General features: G+C 42.8%; 1 protein-coding gene across 3 annotated transcripts in view; it reads right to left on the reverse strand.

The window, feature by feature from the left end:
• The window catches only part of PTGFRN (prostaglandin F2 receptor inhibitor), a 71,425-nt gene that overhangs the window by 33,340 nt on the left and 18,697 nt on the right, over positions 1–19,388 (reverse strand). For 2 of the 3 annotated variants that reach the window (XM_069785437.1, XM_069785438.1), the window contains 3 exons: positions 6,466–6,831; positions 5,190–5,609; positions 1,316–1,699 (listed from right to left, as the gene is read on the reverse strand). In XM_069785437.1, the coding sequence (XP_069641538.1) occupies positions 1,316–1,699; positions 5,190–5,609; positions 6,466–6,831 (1,170 nt within the window). Of the gene's footprint in view, positions 1–1,315; positions 1,700–5,189; positions 5,610–6,465; positions 6,832–19,388 lie in introns of those variants that run through there. The other variant, XM_069785439.1, reaches the window with a different exon arrangement.

Consider the following 19,388-nt stretch of genomic DNA (forward strand, 5'->3'; position numbering starts at 1 on the left):
TTTCTCCCAGTTAACTTCACTTCTAAGGATATTTGCATAAAGAGAGATCTCCAGAGCTTAAGACTTCAGCTGGGATAATGCAAAGCAAAAGCTTTACAATCTGCAGCATGCATATGAGACAGTGGATCTCCAAAACAGATTTGTCTTGGAAAAGGGGTGTAGGGAAAGATACTGTCAGCCTGCTCTTGTAGGCCAGGTAGATCAGATAAGCCTGTTGAATCTCTTACCTATGCCTTCTGCTCCTCATTCAGTCAACAAGTCTTAAATGAACAACTGTTAAACACAGCTGCTTCTAACTAGCCCCTTGCAAAAAAATGTGGACATTGACAGTATTAGAGCTGTAAGAAGGGAAAACCACCAAGAACAACTAGGGGATAAAGGAAGGAGAGAATAAAGGGATCATCAAGTTTCTGTTTAAGTAGATCCCCCCCCCCACTGGTGAATTAAAAGAACTTGCTGCAGAAATGCTGAAGTAACATATGGAAGCCGTAACTTCAAGTGCACAAATAATCCTTTGCTTGTCCAAAAGGCTAAAAATCCACTCATATCTAGGACTGAATGATGAAAAATGCACCACATTGAGTAGGATGTTAAATACTGCAGGAAAATCTTTTAGTGACCAGTATGCTAATCAACACTGCTAGCATTAAGTTAGCCACAAGCCAAGTGTCTCTCAGTCACACTACTCAACAGCTATGTGACATGGTCTCATAAAATGGACTTGTGTGTTGAGGGAGGAGAATAAAGCAGTATAAAGTCATCTTCCATTCTAAATCCTTTAGTAGGATGTGGTCTCTCTCTAGTGATTAAAACAACAAAACAAAAACCCAACAACTTTGAAAGCTATGAAAGTTCATTATGAAGTTTCCATTATAAATAATTTTTATGGTATATGATTCAAAAATCAGGGGAAGCATCTGATATCACTGTGTTCAGAGCTCAGAAAGAATGCCTGTTGCTGGATCAGAGCCCTGCTAATGGAACGAGGGAGGTGAAAGGGGACAACATGACAACAGGGGCAGCTTCAGCACCTAGAAAAAAAGGCAGGCTTTTAAGTTCTATTTCCCAGTTACAGACTGTTCAATGACATCAGAGAGTGGAGTGTATGGGTAGGACCCTATAATATACAAACCCAAAACTCTATAGCATAGATCAGTATTTTTATATGCGAGAGAGATACCCTACATACAGATGATAGATGCAAACGAGAGAGAAACTTGCACAGAAGAGATTCTGCAAGGTCCTCTCCCTTTTCTGATGGGACCAAGGAATGAGTGGTACATTACCCATGAAGTCTGAAAGCAGAATCACTCACCTAACACTGTCACCACCACACTGACTGGTGCAGATGTCCTCTCCACCACCTTATGCCAGCTCCCGTTGTGCAGTGGTACCCAGACAGCTGCTTGGCAGAAGTAGTAGCCAGAGTCTTCCACATCCACCTCACGCACCAACAGGCGATACGAGTTCCTATCTACATGGCTCAGGCTGATGAGAGTTGAATCACTGACAACAGAATCACGGTCCACGCTCAGCAAAACCTGAGCATCTGACAAGGTATCATCAGGTGACGCAGAAAAATACCACAGCACCTCAGCTTGGAAAATACCACTCCTGTCTGTTGTGATGTTGCATGTAAGATCCAGGGAGTCTCTTTCGGTCACAGACACATTGCTTGTTGAGATGACCACACCTAGAGCTTAGAAATGAAGAGAAAAAAATTCAAACAAAAAAAAATTAATTTTTTTTTTTTTAAAGACTCCACTGTAAGTTATCCAGGACTTCACATTCTATTGCAGAAACTTCTGAAGTAGCTCAGTAGCCCTACCTTCAAATACCTGTTGGATATTGAACTGTATGATCTATCAAAAGGGTAGTTCACATTATCAGTCAAGCAAGGGATGCATGATGAGAGAGGGGGGAGGAAGGGAGGGAGAACAGGGGTTTTATAACTCAACAGCAATTGGTCCATGAAGGCTTTGTCCCAATCACAGACCACATGTCACCTTCACACAGCAGGAAAATGTGTACAGGATTTTCCATCCTCACAGGAAGGTCACTGTTTTGGGACTACCTCTCAGAAGAGTAAGTGTCCACTGAAATCGGGGAGAACTACATTAGAACTCTACTTGGTTTCTGCTGAAATGGTTTTGAACTCCTCTAACAGAGCAGATTTAGATGAGAAGCAGCTACGGCCACGTGTTAGAGTCCTGACTGACCTCAGGTGTGTTGAAGAAACATGAAACAGAAGCAAAGAGAAGGCAGCAATAACTCCTTATACTGCTGACTCCTCCACTTACTGTTCTGACCAACACACACTGGGGACTTTAAAGCAATGCCATAGCCACTTAAAACACATTTAACAAACTCTTCCACTGACCAGTAAGTATTTTTAAGATCCATAGCACATATGGTCATAGCCAGCATTCAAACAGGACCTTCTGCATTCTGTAGGTTACCAGCCTGGCCACAGCTTTGTTAAAAGAAAGCCATGGGCTGAAAGTGTCAAGACCAGGAGTAGAAAAGCTTGCCTTAGTTACTGGTGAGAGGTGAACCAGGGGTGCTCTGTGTGTTGTTTGTAAGCCTCAGTGCAAGTCATTCACCAAGTTACCTGGCCACCACATGTCTTCGCTTGCTCACTCCCTCATTCTACACTGCCTAAGGATTAGGTTTGTATCTCAGTGCAGCACCATTCCCACAGTGGGTATTGCAGCTGCTCTTGAAGCCTCAACTGAGGCCAGTAGACAGGGCTGCTACAACAGCGGCTCTTCTCAGCAGATCTACAACCAAGACCATGAGCAAGAATACATATTTCTGCCTTAAACAGGCAGCTATGTCTCTGGTACAGATCAGTGATTTCTATGTAAAACCATGTTCTACTATATAATAGGTACCCATGTGTAAAAGCGTTGTAGGATTACCATCAGGAATGAGAGACAACATAAAAGGGCCAGAGCCAAACTGAGCAGCCACAACTATTGCCAATAAAACCAAGCAATATTCATCTCACCACTCACCACCTCATAGCACAGAGCAGTCAAACTGAACAGCGGGTAGCAAGCCCCAGCTAAGCGGTAAAGCAAAGTCCACTGTCTGATGAGTATCTCATTGGGACTTCCCTCACTGTCTTATTAGGAGCTTGGAATCAGTACAAAAGGCTAGTTAATTTCACAGACTAATAGCAGAATACAAAATAAGACTCATCTGCAAGGTTAAGAGCAGCATTTCTCCAAGGAACACTTCTGTCTTCATGAAATAGTGACAGGCTTTCAGAATCTGGCAGTATATGCATACAGAGGGACTTGTAAGAGAGTTTACCCATATGTATAGCCTCAATGCTCCTTTTTGGTTACAGACATGTCTGCAGGCCTCACTTAGGGTTATATCCCTGTTGTGCAAGGCACTGTTAAAAAAAGACATAGAAGAGCAAAGTTGGGCCCAAAGATGTCATGATATTAGGAGATGAAAGTGATGGGCAAGTAGCTAGAAGAGCAACAACAGAAAAAACCCCACACAGTTACGCAAGTAACCTGTGCATAACTTTTTGCATTAGATATGTTAATTCATCTTTTCTTGTGTTTTTTGGTTGGGTTGGGTTTTTTTTTTTAATTTTATTTCTACAGATTCAACCCCACAGTTCAGAGCAGGTGAGAAATGAGGGAAGTGCAGCAAGCAGGCACACCATTTACAACTCAAGTTCACTTTAGCATGCAAGTGCAGAGGTTTCAAATGTCAGCACAAGGTGCTCTTCAAAGTCCTACTACAGAATGTGTGGGTAAAAATTTCCACAACATTTTGCTGGAAAATAACCTATCCCATTTAGCATAACTTTTAAAAAAAGCCTTCATGCCCCTGACAAAGTGCCAGTGCTGCCAATGACTGAGCTAAAAATGAAGGCAAAAAACCCTAAACAAAAAACCAAACAAACAAAAAAACCCACAAACAAAACCACACACCCAAACCACATTAAAAAACTGCACTACTACTGGTCCTGGCCATCTTCACCCTGTTTTAAGCCACTGATTAAACCCCACCTACTTAAACCAAACTCTCCGAAAGTGCGACAAAATAGAAAATTACAGCCCTTAATTAAGCAAGCCCTGCCTCAGCAGAGAGCACCGGCAAGCTTTACTGTGTAACAGGCACCCTGAAAAAGAGGGGGCAGATTGATCCTGTCAAATTTCACATGCTACGTACCACCAGGATACTAAAACTACATCCAAATGAGCTAGCCAAAAAACCTAGCAGTTCTGGTTTCTCCCTATAGTGATTAAAGGATTACAAAAATGAAAAGATACTCTCACTGTCTGAATACTTCTAAAATATTGTCATAATCTCACATTTCCAAGGGACCATCATTGCCTGTTTTTCCACCTATTGAGTGACAGGATGCATCACCCCCTGCATTCCCTCCTCCAACTAGCAGTGGTAATGCTAATGCAATTAAGTGCTCAGTGCATCTACTCCTGAAATCTATATGGACAGGGACATCTGGATATCCTCAGCACAGCACTATATGTATTTTTGTCTCCTTAGTCAAGCATGCAATAATGTGTTTAACAGAACCATTACTGTCCTAGACCCCTGCCAACACGGTGGAGCAATCAGACCAGTGATCCAGTGTCAAGTGATAAAAATCACTGGATAATTTGTCCTATTAAATTATCACTGCCTTCCTCCTTTCTCTTGATCTTTCTATGCTGTTTTAATAAACCAAATACAGAAAAGCTTTACATCTGTCACTGAATCACAAGCCGCTTTTACAGGGGAAGTGCAGCTGTTTAGTGCTATGGAACAACCCTATGTTAATGAGAGAGCAGAGGGAAGGTTTGGGGTGCTCAGGGGTTAAATACAGTGTTTATTTAAGAAATATAAAAACCAGAAACAATCTGAAGTGAACTAAGAATGAGATAAAAATCTAGGTCTAGGCATCTAAGAGGTTCTAGTTGATATTTCCACGCCATTATCCATCCCCCTTCTCCCCAAAATAAAAGTTAGAAAAATTACACCAAGCATTTTCTATCAACTCAGATGTAAACAGGCCAGCTATCCAAACAGCAGTCTAGGTTCTCCTAGAATGTATCCTCGTTTAGTTCACCTTACCCAGTTTCTGCTCTCAAAGTATCACAGACTGGACACAGCACTGCTGTAGCTACGAGTTGTGACCCCAGCCCATCGGTTACACTCACCAGTCCGCTGGATTGCCACACTTGCTATCTCCACGCTCTTCTCCTGAATCTTCTGCCATGAACTATCTGCCCCTCTCACCCACTCGCTCACAAGACACCTGTAGGCACCCCCATCCACCGACGAGGCCTGGGATACAGATAACCGATACGTGTCATTCGCTCCTGTGTCCAAGCGGATATCTCCATTACGATAGCGCTCTTCATAGCCGGGACCCGGATGGAATTTGCCTTCATGAGTCAAAGATAGGATGTCCCGCCAAGTCGATCCACCTTTGATCTGCCAAGTCACATGCAGGTGAGTGTGCTCTGGTGAGGTGGTAATTGCTGAGCAGCGCAACTTGAAGGAGTCACCCTCAGACAGCCTGAGAGACACTGAGGAACGTGCTTTTGAACCACTCACTGATAAACCATCAGAAATCACTATTTAAAAAAAAAAGACCAAAAGACACAAGCATCATAAAACAGAAGCAAGAAGAGAACACCCACACTGATCTGTTCAGATATGAGGCAGTGTTACTACCACAGAGCAACACATGGCCAATCATGCCTTCTTCCACACATGGATATATCCCAGGAACAAGGAAATTCAGCTGAAAATCCATTAAAGGAAGTGCTCCACTTTAAACAAGCCAAGACAAGCATTCAAATTCATTTATCCTTCCCCTCGCTTCAGTTTCTCATCCAAACATCACCATTCTGACTATTCACATCCAGAATCATCTTGATTTTCATGGGATTAAAACGTAAGACACTTTAAAAAAATAGTCTCCCATTATTACTGAAGAACCCTAAATGAGAGAGCAAAGCTAGGGCATGACTGCAGTATCAACATGCTAAAGGAGAAAGGGAAGATTACCTCCTTCATATAGAAAGAACCCTAAATGACACTATAAATAAGAGAGAGAAGACAGGCTGTGTTTTTTAGCTGAAGTTAGTCTCTCTACCCAGAGTCTTAGGGACATTAAATATGTGCAGACATCTTCAGAAAACCCACTGCTTATTTTTCCCATTTTTAGCTACATATTTACTACACAGAAAAAAGGAAAGTGGTGTTTATAGTAAACAGCTTCTCTTCGCTTCTTCACCTCACTTGTCTTTGCTATCATACTTCCCAATTTTCAGTTTTGCTTTAGGAGAATTAAACAGGAACAGGGAGAAGAAAAAGAAAAAAAACAATCACAATGCTTATAAGCAACAGAAAATCAGCATTCTTAAGGGTACATCTATAATCAATACCAAGAACAAATTTAGAGCACACCTCACTCTTCAGAAATACCTTTCACTTGGACCTCTGCATCATAATTTCCCTGAACGGTGGCATCAGTGCTGGGCGTGGAGCATTTGTACCTCCCTTGGTCAGTTGGCTGGATGTTTCTAATCACAAGTTCCACAGCATCGTTGCTACTCCGTCTCAGTTTGATATCCCCGTTGCCCACACGTTTTTGGTACTCCTCAGAGGTGAATGTAGAATCCCAGGTACTCACTATCCGCACGAAGTCAGTCTCCCGGGAGAACTCCCAGTCAAAATTCTGTTCACTAGGTCCATCGTAGTCACTAACGTTGCAAGGAATCACCACCTCCGTGCCCATGACTCGAATAAGAGGACCTTTGGGCACCCTCACAACACGTCCTCTGCAGAAAGCTAGGCAGGAGAATACAGACAGAGAGAACACACAGTTAAAGGAATTACCAGGATAGACTTCAACAAAAAAAAAAAAAAAAAAGAAAAAAAAAAGAGAGTAAGGTTGGGCACCCTACTCTGCAGAAAGCTAGAACTAGTAAGAGCAATATTTCCCATTAACATTTAATCGCACTGGAGCAGGAGCCCCTAAACACACCATTTTTAGTGTGGGCAATCTTTGTTTCATTGCTTATTTAGTAACACATTAGGTAACAAAACACTGAGAGAGAGAGAATTGTAAGTAGGAAAAAAAAAAAAAGGGACAGAACTAGCCATAGATCCAATGGGTAGCAGTTTCTCTGCTACAAGCCAAGTGCTATGTAGGACACTTAAACCACATTAATAAGTGGTTTTCATTACTACAGTGAGGGCATAATCTAACCAGGCATTGTTATAAGTCTGCTGCTGACATCAGTAGAGGGTTCGAAGTAGGAAGCTAACTCTCCCCTAGCTTGAGGGCCATAAGAATGGTTAGTTGACATTCTCCAAAAATGAGCATAGTCACTTCTGCCCTAAAGGGTCATGGCTTCTCTAACACAGGTGAGCTTCCTTGCCTTCCTAATTGATTTAAAAGGAAGAACTGATTTCAACAGACACAGCTTGCTTGAACAGATTCTGCAAAGATACCTGTTTCTAGCACACATATCCTCTTTGGTGGAAGTCCCAGAACACGGGAGCATGAGCAGAGAAGGCTCCCTCCACAGCAGAGGAACACACAGTGTTCAGACCGTGTTTTCTAGGACTGTCTCGCTAGAAGGATAGAACAAAAACAGCACTTCTCTGCAGAAGGCTGGCAAAGCAGTATGTTATGCTCCAGGCGAAAGTGTGACCTCTTTGCCAGAGGACCTGGCAAAGATGCAGTAGAAGACTTTTCTGGTTGATTTGGCTCTGTAGCCGAAAGAATAACCCCAGCAGCTGCACGTGGATTTTGGCAGGTTCTTACTTCCCAGAAGAGCAAACTGCTTTGATTCATAGTTCCAACCACAGAAATCTTTTCAGAAAGAGAGGGGTACTACCTAAACTCTGTCTCCAAACACGAACTGCCTACTGCATCCCACCAGCTCCATATCCATAGCAAAATATTTTAGCAACCAGGTAGAACAGGAGAAGCCAGAACACTTAATGACAGATCTTGCTAAAACCAAGTAGATAGCCATAACAACATCAAAAGCAGCTGAACCAAAAGGTTGATCTGAGATACCAGAGACAAAGCCAAATTTAAACAAACAACCCCCCAACACACAAAGTCCAGCAACCCACAACTGCTCTAATTCACCAGCTACATTGGGAAAGCCACCAGCTAGTGACATGAACACCCATATACTTGCTGAGCCTTCCACTCCGCATGTCTTCTTGCTGTAGATTAAGATCCCACTCACTGGCTCAGAACCATCATGCCAATAGGTATCCAGGTGTGAGGAAAGAAGTTAAGTCTCATGGAGAGAAACCACCCACTGGGGAACCTTTTATAAAGTGCAGCTTGTCCCCTCCAGAGCAGTGTGGAGAGGGATGTGTTAAAGAATCAAGATTTCTGTGGGCATTTAAAAACTACACAAGCAGCTGTACACACTGAGCATAACTACAAGAGAAAAAGCACATTTTTATCCCCAGTTACAGTTCAGCAAACAGTTGAACCAAGGACTAACACTGTCTTTACCTCCCCAGTTCATCACTCCTAGCGTGCTCTTTGCTTTGCAGGCTGTTCACGTGTACAGGCTCAGTCATAATAGTCCAGTTTCCTCATTGCCATGACATTCTGTATGCAACATTAGTACTTCATTAAACTTATTTGTAATGCAGACTGGGGTTAATCTCTTACCCCTTATATCCCTCCCAGAAAATGGTTATTATGTACCTGATCAAGTGATTGACTAGTCCTAATAAGGAAGCTGGACTTCTGTGCACCACTCACATGTGAATCGGAGAGAAAAACCTCCACTGCCAATGTATTGTTCCACAACCAGATGTCTTTAAGGGCACCTCTCTAAACACAAGCACCATATAGTAATATCATTGATACAGAAAAATAACCAAGAAGAAATAAAGAAGGCTACAGGGCTCAATATATTTCCTCACTAGGTCTTAAGTTGCAGCCCCATTCAATCCTTCAACTTATCCTCTTACAGAAAGCGATAACAGCAGCAGGTAAGCTTTAAAGCACTGCCTGACAGCCAAACCAGCTTCCAGCAGACCACTCTGAGAAGTCAGCTCAGGATCCTGACTGAGGGCACTCCTCAAAAGCTGACATCTCTCTAGAAAATACTCTCCTGTGACACTAAAACAAGCAGACAACACTGTTCTGCATGTGTCTTCAGCTGTGGACCCACATACTGTGCACTGTACTAATCCAATCTAGAGGTGACAAAGGCATGACTAATGTGGCAAAGGCTGCACATTTGTGTTTGAGATTAGCACCGACAGCTCAGTTTCTCTTCTTCCAAGGTCACTAAAGACCCTTTGACACTAAATCAAGGTAGGAGGTGATTAGCACCTTTGTAAGAGAAGGCAGGCCAAAGGGAAAGATAGGGGCACAGTGACACCTCAACAGATCTCTTCGGAGTCCCTACCCTATTGCTGTAAAGCAATGACTATCCCCCTCCTCACAGCACAGTCCCACAAGCAATTCCAGTTAAACACAAACTTGGAAGGAGGGCAGTGGAACAGGCTGCAGGAGAGAATAGGGACAGCCTGTAACAGTTATAATTTTATAACTTACAAACAACAACATTTGTTACTGCTAAGATAAATTAGGATTCTCATAAGGCAGGAGCACACAGAGACAGCATCACAAGATAAGAGAATGAGAACTTACTGCAGAGTATCTGCTGTGCCCTGCCCACAGGTAAGGAGGAGCATGCACAGGGCAGACACTCCAACAGTGAACTGCATTTCTAGGTGACCCAGGAGGCTCAGTATCTAGCAAGCTGTGAATTCAGGGCTCTGCCTTTTGTCCTGCAGCAGTCAACAGCAAGAGTATCCCTAAGCTACTAAACAAGGTGTTATGTTCTTTGCTGTGCATCAGGGATTAACATTTCATGTAGTTGTAGCAGAAGGCACAGAGCTACAGACGCTGATCTTGGCAAGAAGTAAACTCAGTTTTACTCTGGCAGGTAAAGGAGGAGCTTTTACAAATATTTTATTCTTGCAGTGCCCAGTGTTGCTCACATACACCCCTTCCATTCCCAGAGCAATCGAAGTTCAGTTTTCATGACATGAGAGCTTCATACTCTGTAAATTTTTTGGAAACATTTATTTTTCGTGACACCTGATATTTTTCACTGTTAATATAAGGTGACATGTTCTTAATGAATTCACTTGAATCCCATTTAACTGTAGCAACAGATGGATCAGGACAGAATAGTGTATACACCAGTGACAGAAAACAACAGAACTTTGACAATTCAGTATTTTTCAGTATCACCAAGACCACCAAAGATGTATATTTAGTAGGAACTCAATAACTGGCTCTGTATCATAAACTGCAATGCTGGATATCAAGCCTGCCCAAGTACAAGATTAATTGCCTAAATACAAAACTTTATTTTTACAGAGTTACCAGACCACCAGATGAAACTGCAAGGAACTATTTTCCAAAACAAAAGGTAATGGAGCCCCTGTAAGGAGGCCAGCACACAAACACAAGGAATAGGACTTGTTCCTTGGGTTCATTAAACAGGTGACAGGACTACTGGTGCTTCTGCATGGCTGGGCCAGAAACACCCAAAAAGTAGGGCAACCACAGAGCCTTCATATGGCTGCTTGTCAAGCACTTGATTAGAGGATTCTCCCAAGGGACACAGGCAAAGTGTGGCTCAAGGTAGAATAATAAAGTGGGGCCTGCCATATTAATAATACACAGGCAAGATAGCCTAGACATAGCCTAGGCAGTTTTGAGCTAGTGTTTGTTCCCTAACAATGGTCCATGAAGTACTTTAATTTGCCCCATCACCTAGATGCACCATCTCATTGCTGTCATTAAAGGAAATCCTTTTGAAGAGGAGAACAAGAAAAGCAGATGAGGAAAGTCTTCTAGGAGCATCATCTTCACACAGGTTTTGCATCTATGTATCATTTATTAAAGAACAAGATGAGAAGTAATCTGTGGAGTCACCCACAAGGCTGAGAAGGTATTATCATTGCAAAGAACACACTTCTGCTTCAGCTTACACAAGGTGCTTCCTCCAGCCTGCACTAGACAGCTCTATCTAATAAGAAAACATGTTCTCTTAGCAGCCCAGAGGAGGTCTACTCTCTCTGTCCGCCAGCCAAAGGAAAATGCAATGTGACATGCAGTAGGAAGCCAATTAAAGCCAAAAAAGTAAGAGCTGAAGAATGAGTAAATTGGCTCAGACTAAGCACTCGAGCATCTGCATCAGAAAGACTTAGAACACACAGTCCAGCTCTTCCACCAAGGCAGTCACAGGAGACACAGCTACAACTTTGCTGATGCCTTTCATCTCAAAAGAGTTTTCCGAACAAAAGGTTGTTTCATTTGCCAACTAAACATTACCACGTCTGGGAAGGAAATACAGCAGCCCTTTCAAATTCACAACAGTTTATGACAGGAAAAAAATACTGCAGCCAACTTTGCAAATGGTGGTAATGATTTTCTCTCCCTGAACTCCTCCATTTATTTTCAATCTAGGCACCACTTTGCTGCAGCACTGTGTAAATAAAGGGGTTGAGCAGGGACAACCCTTCTTGTGCCACACTAGAGAATAAGAAATGGTTTCCACACCATCAAAGCTGTGCGTTCTGCCTCCTATTTCTAGCTAAATCCCAAGTTTCCCACTTCTGTACTGCTCTGCTTAACCAGTGTTTGTGATGCATGAAGCCATTTTTAAAAATTGAAAAAAAAAATTATTTTTGCAATTTTTTTGTCCCACCAGGGAGACAAGCCCACACAAACCCTCTTCCTCTGTTTTGAAAGAGAGCTGATCAGGCTCCCGCTGGGAGGCATGCAGCCACTTTCCCTAGTGAGCAGGCAGGTAAAGGGACAGACAGCATGCCACACATTCACAGGCTCTTCTCTGAGGAAGGAGAAACAAAGCATATCAGCATGGGAGAATATAATCCTTATCTCCAATCTTCCCCTTTTCCCCTTGCTTCTCCTCCCAGCTCCAATTATCATCAGGCAGCTACACATCAAGAATGTCATCTGGGAGAGAGAGAACAAGTTATAACAAACATGCCTACAATGTTTGAAAACCTTTCAATATTGTTAATGCAATATTTTTTTATATATATAACATGATTTTCCTAGAAGTGGCACATTTATACAAACAGCATGTTGCTTTGGGATTTCCCCCCCTTTTTAAATGCAATCAATTAAATTTTCTATCCTACACTGTATATGTATGAGAAGAAAAGTCAGAGACATAAAGCAGAATAAAAGGAATTTCTTTTAAGTACCAGAAATGCAGCTATCTATTGAAATTTCTTTACCGGTCTCAAAAAGAAAAGAAAAAAAAAATCTAAAGAAGTGAGATCTCTTACCATTTCTACTTAACACAACAACATCATACTCTTCTTTCCAGTGCAGACAAACACACAGTAGGGGTTGTGATCTATGCTAAAGCGGCAGGCTCTTGCCACCCTTTCGAAATTACAAAATTTAGATCACCCTAATCAGCAGAAGCAACCTGCACCTTACAACCAGACAGCCTGCACAGGGAAGGAACAAGGGGCTCCTTTAAAAGACACCAAATTTGATTCCTTATGTCAAAGCTGTAATCACTATAAGAGCCTGGAATCATGAAGCACGCGGAGCTCCCTCCACACCTTGCAAGCCAACAGGACTGTTACACGTCCCTGACTGCAATACTCCCTTCCTAAAAAAGGACTGATAGATTTTTATGGCTTGAAAGATCTGCAGCGTATCATCTGAAGATATCAGAGAAGAGCAAATGAAAGAGTCCGTGAGAGAGACATTTACATTGTTCTTTCCCAGGCGGCTAGGATTCTTTTTTTAGATAATGTAGAGCTCTTATCAAAAGGAATTAGCCTGGGTGTAATTGCTTAAAACCCATTATCTCTATCAGGATGAAGAAACGCATACTGCATCTTAAGCGAAGCCTCAGAAATGCTATCAAACTGCAAGGCTGCTGGATTGCTCTAATCTCCATGCCATCTGAGATATCTCAGAAAAGCCACATCTCCAGCACTGGGTGAAAAAGCAAGTACCTTCCCAGTTGGACTCTATATCTATATCATGTGGATTAAGATTCACATGAAAGGATTAAAACAACATACATTGCAGCACAGTAATGGACCTGCTGTCTTCCCCATTCACCCCCTCACCCACCACCCCCAAGAAAAGGGATTTCAAATGCACTTAAGCAAACCACAAGGCTTTCATTAGGACACAGTTCTTAGTCATCATAGAACCACAGAATGGTGTGGGTTGGAAGGGACCTTTAAAGATCATCTAGTTCCAATCCCCTGCCATGAGCAGGGACATCTTCCACTAGGATCAGGTTGCTCAAAGCTCCAGCCAATCTGACCTTGAACACTTCCAGGGAGGGGGCATCCACAACTTCTCTGGGCAACCTCTTCCAGTGTCTCGCCACCCTCACAGTAAAGAATTTCTTCCTTATGTCCAATCTAAACCTTCCCTCTTTCAGTTTAAAACCATTGCCCCTTGTCACTACAGGCCCTGGTAAAAAGTCTCTGTCTTTCTTATAAGCCCCCTCTAAGTATTGGGAAGGCCACAATAAGGTCTCCCTGAAGTCTTCTCTTCTTTAGGCTGAACAACCCCAACTCTCTCAGCCTTTCCTCACAGGAGAGGTGTTCCAGCCCTGTTACTGTTTTCATGGCCCTTCTCTGGACCTACTCAAGCAGGTCCATGTCTTTCTTGTGCTGATGGCCCCAGAGCTGAATGCAGTACTCCAGGTGGGGTCTCACGAGAACAGAAGGAAAGAATCGCCTCCCTCGACCTGCCGGCCAGGCTGTTTTTCATGCAGCCAGCACACGGTTGGCTTTCTGGGCTGCAAGCACACATTGCCAGCTCATGTCCAATTTTGCATCCACCAGTATCCCCAGTCCTTCTCTGCAGGGCTGCTCTCAATCCATTCATCCCCCAGCCTGTACCGATATTGAGGATTGCCCCGACCCAGGTGCAGGACCTTGCACTTGGCTTTGTGGAACCTCATGAGGTTCGCATAGGCCCACTCCTCAAGCCTGTCAGGGTCCCTCTGGATGGCATCCCTTCCCTCTAGTGAATCAGCTGCACCACTCAGCTTGGTGTTGCCCACAAACTTGCTGAGGGTGCACTCAGTCCCACTGGCTGTCATCAATAAAGATTGAACGGTACCAGTCTTAATACAGACCCCTGAGGGACACCACTTGTTACTGATGTCCATTTGGACACTGAGCCGTTGACTGCAACTCTGGATGCAGCCATCCAATCAATTCCTTATCCATCAAAGAGTCCATCCATCAAACCCCTATCTCTCCAATTCAGTGACAAGGATGTTGTGTGGTACTGTGTCAAAGGCCTTATAGAAGTCAAGGTAGATGACACCAGTTGCTCTTTCCTTATCCACCAACGCAGTCACTCCACCATAGAAGGCCTCCTGATTAGTCAAGCAGTTAAATTATGCTATGGTGAATCTTTCGATTTCCAGGAGTCCTTCTGCATAGCTGTTAGATGTTTGCTGCCTTATATGGCTAGTTACCTAAGTGCTCTCTGTCAACAATGGAGAGAAGCTCTTTGAAAAAACTTCTCTCCCACTGCTGTTTATGGTTAGAGCCTAGGGAGACGACCACCTGAACTCAGCAGAAGAACTAAATAGACTTTCCATGCTTCTCCCCCACCCCTTTTAAAAAACATTTTAAGAAGCCAACAACCCCCCCCCCAAAAACCCCACCAACAACAACAAAAAAAACCCCACCACTCAGTCTAAATAAATAAAACACACCAGCACAATGGGGCAAACGAACACCCAGTGAGTCAGACCCGATCTGTTCTGCCCAACACAAGTGTCTGGATGATGTTACTTTGGATAAATACATAGTAATTGGCAAGTTCAGATCTGGAACAGCAGTCAGAAGGCCTTGTTATCTAAAAAGACGGGGACAGTAAGAGAACAATACTTCACCATATAAAATACACTGTATCACTGCAGACAGTCAGCAGATTGATCACTGCCCAAAAAGATCTATTTTGGAAAAACTTCACTGAACTGTCTTGCCAGAAGGAAAGCCTCCTTCATCTGTCATGTCCCTCTGCTAAGGCAAGTGCAACAGGCAGAATTGCCTCTCTTGCCATCTCTTGGGCTATCAGAAATAAAGCACTGTTCCCCTGTTCAGCTCCACTCTTTTGAAGACCAGCTGACTGGCATCTCTTTCACCCAAGCACACAACCCATTTCAATTCTCTGCCAAAATGAGCCGCAGGAATTTGCCCTAAGTGCTTCTGTGCATTATTCTTGCTACAATACAAGGAGAAGAGACCAGTAAACTGCAGTGGAAGCTTGTAAGGCAGAAACCAGGTTGCATATGCAGTACTAATTAGAGGTTAAAACACTATTGCCAGCTGCTGACAACACAGATCCCACTGTGCACCACTGCTTCCCAGTCACAGGGAGAGGTATGCTACTAGAAGGTAGAGCAAGCCATAGAGCAGGTAGAGGGGAAAGGAGAAGCCGTATAAACTTCTCAGCTGTGCAAAGCAGAAGGCTAGTTTGTCAAAGAGTGGCCCTTGGCAGGCAGAGAACTGTGGCATCACTGGTCCAAACAGAACAAACATCTAACAGGCAGAAATAATACTGAAGATCGTGTTTTAGATTCCTCTGGATGTCAAACAACTCCATCACATATGATCTCTATTTCCTTTCCCTACCACTAACAGACAGTTGAAGATAAAAGGCTCTATCTAAAGAACAACTTTTGATAAGTCTCTAAAATGCAGCTGGGAGTAAAAGGGGAAGGAGAGAAAAAAAACCAACAAAATGTAAGAGTCAAAATGCTGCTTCTTCCTGGGTTTCACCTGAAATTCCTGTCCCTGCCAACAACCTTCATTTACTTTCCTCCAAATACTCTTGCAGAACTCCATTTTCACCCTACTCTGCCACAGCAGCCCATTTAGGTTACCTGGTGACATCTGACCCAAAAAGTCCACAGACTCTGGAAGTGGTATTGAGATTGCCACACAAGACAGGTGATTTTCTGTTGTTCTGCCTCAGAAGCAATTTGTGTTGCCAGAGAAGAGGTTCAATATGTTACATTTTAAGGAAAACAGTTGACAAAGCAGTAAAGCCCACAACTCAAAGCTGAAGAGCTAGCACAGTTGGAAGTAGGGCTGCAAATATTTGCAGAAATGTTGCATCTAAGTACCTTCACATTTTCTTTAGTGGGGAGGAAGGACACAAGTTAAAAACTGTAATACTAATTCCAACTCAAAGAGGAGTGCATACATTTACCAATATGTAAAAAAAGTCCTCACACTGGAATATACAGAATTAACACCAGTGCTGTTCTGCAACATCATTAACTTGCACTTATCTGTTACCTTAAATCTTTCCCAAAGCAGTTGGAACTGAGCAGAGCAGTCCAGATCCATTCACTCTATACTACAATTTACTCTGGGCAGAGACCAACCATTTTCTTTGCTCTATGTGGAATGCAGCACACCGCTAGGATTAAACTGAACTTTCTTTAGATTTAACTGGAAAAGACAATCAGACTAGAATAGATCATTTCTAAATCTGCATACACTGAGCATGAAAATCCAAGACAAGACAAAAAATCGAAATCACAGACAAGATCATGTTAAACTGTAACAGCTAATACATTTTTCAACCAGCATGATTTTAAACAGCACTTAGCACCTAGCAGAGGTGAGGAAGCTGGAAAACTAGGAAAAAGTATTTTTGTCAAAAGACTTTTAAAAAGATGTACATATCGCAATATCCATGTGTTTCACAAATCTGTAATTTCCCGAATTATACATTTAAAAAAGGAAATCCTGGAATGCTCCCTCTTCCCCTCTCCCCAAAATAATTTCCATTATTATCATCCCCTTTTCCTCCCAGACCAGAAGGTATTGATTTTTATTGGTGTGAAGTAATCATTTGTTTTCCAAGTTATCCTTAATGTTAGGTAACATCAAAAAACCATTCAAAATACTTTCAAATATAAGAAGTGCTGAATCCAATATAAAGTCTTTTACTTATTCATTGACAATTACATTAAAAACAAAAGCAAAACAAAAAAAACCACCAACATGAGTTTGGGGGTTGTTTTTTGTGGTGTTGGGTTTTTTTGGTGTGTTTTTTTCAGTTGGGTGGGGGCATGTGTGTGTGGTGTTGGGTTTTTTGGTGTGTTTTTTTCAGTGTGTGTGTGTCCGCATGTCTGCCTGTGTCTGCATGTCTGTGTATTTGCGGGGAGGCTTGGGGGGGGGACAGGGGGGACGGGGACGTGTTGTGTGGTTTTTTTGTTGTCAGTGGTTTTTGCGGGTTTTTTACCTGCTTAAATTTGGTGGCACTCGTCCACCAGAATTTAACCCAACACCCCACCCATACCAGACAATATCCTGTCTAAAGCCGAGTTAAGTCTAAAGGGGATCGGAAGGTGAGATTAAAAAAGCCACAAGCTTTCATAATCCAGACATTATTAATCTTAATCTCCACTTCCCCAAAAATTGTTTTGGGGCATCATTTCAAATCTCAGTACACAGAGACTAGCTTTCCAAGCAAGCATTCCACTGAGTGAGCGAAGGCATCACATAGGCTTCAGCAACAACAGCAACAGAGCAAAGCCCAATTACAGAAGTCAGCAGCCACAACACCGAATAAACCAATACACACGTTAGGCCCTCAGACTCCCTCGTTGTGATCCTGAAGGGCAGGTTCACTCTGTTTGCATCTGCTATTGTGAGAGATTATGGAAGAAGGTGGCTGGGCAGCAAGGCTGCTGGAACTGCTGAACAAGGCAGCATATGGCACTGGCCCACCTTGGCTCCACGCTTGACAACTGATTTGCAGCCATAGGAGCAGTGTTTATAGATCTTAGTGTTTATAGAGTAATCCTTTTCGTCTGTAATTTAATTATCTAACAGTCCCATCTTCACCATAAATAATCTCCAAGCAAGCAGCTACATTAAAAACGCCAACAACAGATGCACACAGAACGGGTGTTATGGCATGGGAATGACTGCCTGTGCCTCATCGGCACATGCAGGTAAGTGCAGCAGCATAGCTATTGCCAGCTCTTTTGCTGCAGAAGATGTACTTGGACAGATTAACCGACTAGACCAAACTCATGCAGTAGAACAGCAGCAGTTAGGAATAGATCACAGCTTTCCTGGTTTCAGACTTAGTGCTCATTTCACTGCATCACACTGTTTCTTTACATAAAGATGAAATCAGAAAGATACATAACAGCTAGGCAAAGACGACATAAGCAAATGCAAAGCAGTCAGTTTGTGCTCTATCAACTGGTGCCCCCACAGCTCAGGAGCCCCCCCCCCCCCCCCCCCCGAGGACTTCATTTGGACATCTCCACCACCACCATATCCATACTGCTGTCTGCAACCTGGAAAACCAGACACCAATGTCTTCCAACCCCTTCTCTCAAAGCCCATAGATCCAATTAGCACTCAAAAGCCAATTTGAGGTCATGCAGAGCAATACTGTTTAATATGCTAATCTCTATGGAGCCTGCATGTTAGAAGCACAGATATTTTTCTCCTAGACAAGAAGGAATTGTACGCATGCGTGCACACACAGAGTATGATTTAAGAGACATCAGGGCTCTTCCTCCTTTAATACAAGATTTACATAACTAATTCTCTAATTGAGAACAGGACTGCAAGGTATTTACAGTACTTGTTGCTGTTGAGCTTTTATTATTTGCTATGGCACTAATTATGAGAAACTCCTGCCCCAGAAAAGGCAGTTAGTCCAGTCTCCAGCATAAAAAAGTGAACACATGAAAGTACCCGTTTTCAGAAAGTGACATTTTTTATTACGGTATTGTTTTCTTCTTGCAAAGGAGAGGGTTAGCAGTTTGGAGAGGGCAAGAGGAGGAAAGAGGCCCAGATAAGAAAAAGACAAGAAGTCAGGGACATAAAACAACATCTAGAAGGCACACAGGGATTCCCGTCAAGGTCTTTAAGAGGGTCTGTGTAACCCCCACACAGACCGTTAAATAAAATTACCCCCAGATGGGTCTGCAAAACAGCTGGCTTTAAAAACAGGCATGCCACAGCACTCTTCATTATTTGAAAGAGACAAATACCAACACAGACAGTTCTGGAAACACAGGAAAAAGCTTCACAAACAACATTCAAATCAATCTGGTTGGTTGCATTAAGACTCCTGAAAATTGAGAATCAGGTATTAGGTCAGTAGATGGAACTCAAGACAGCCTGCTTATTTACTTCACTAATATTTAAAAAGCAAAAAAGCTTATGCCCCATCACATAGAAATTTACTGTAGACAGTAGCGCACCTGGCACAGTCCAAAAGGAGAAAAGGCAGTAGAGGGCAGTTGGTGCTGAGGCCCCAAGAATCACAC

This window comes from Haliaeetus albicilla, chromosome 6 (genome assembly GCF_947461875.1).
Source record: "Haliaeetus albicilla chromosome 6, bHalAlb1.1, whole genome shotgun sequence".
NCBI classification, from domain to species: domain Eukaryota; kingdom Metazoa; phylum Chordata; class Aves; order Accipitriformes; family Accipitridae; genus Haliaeetus; species Haliaeetus albicilla.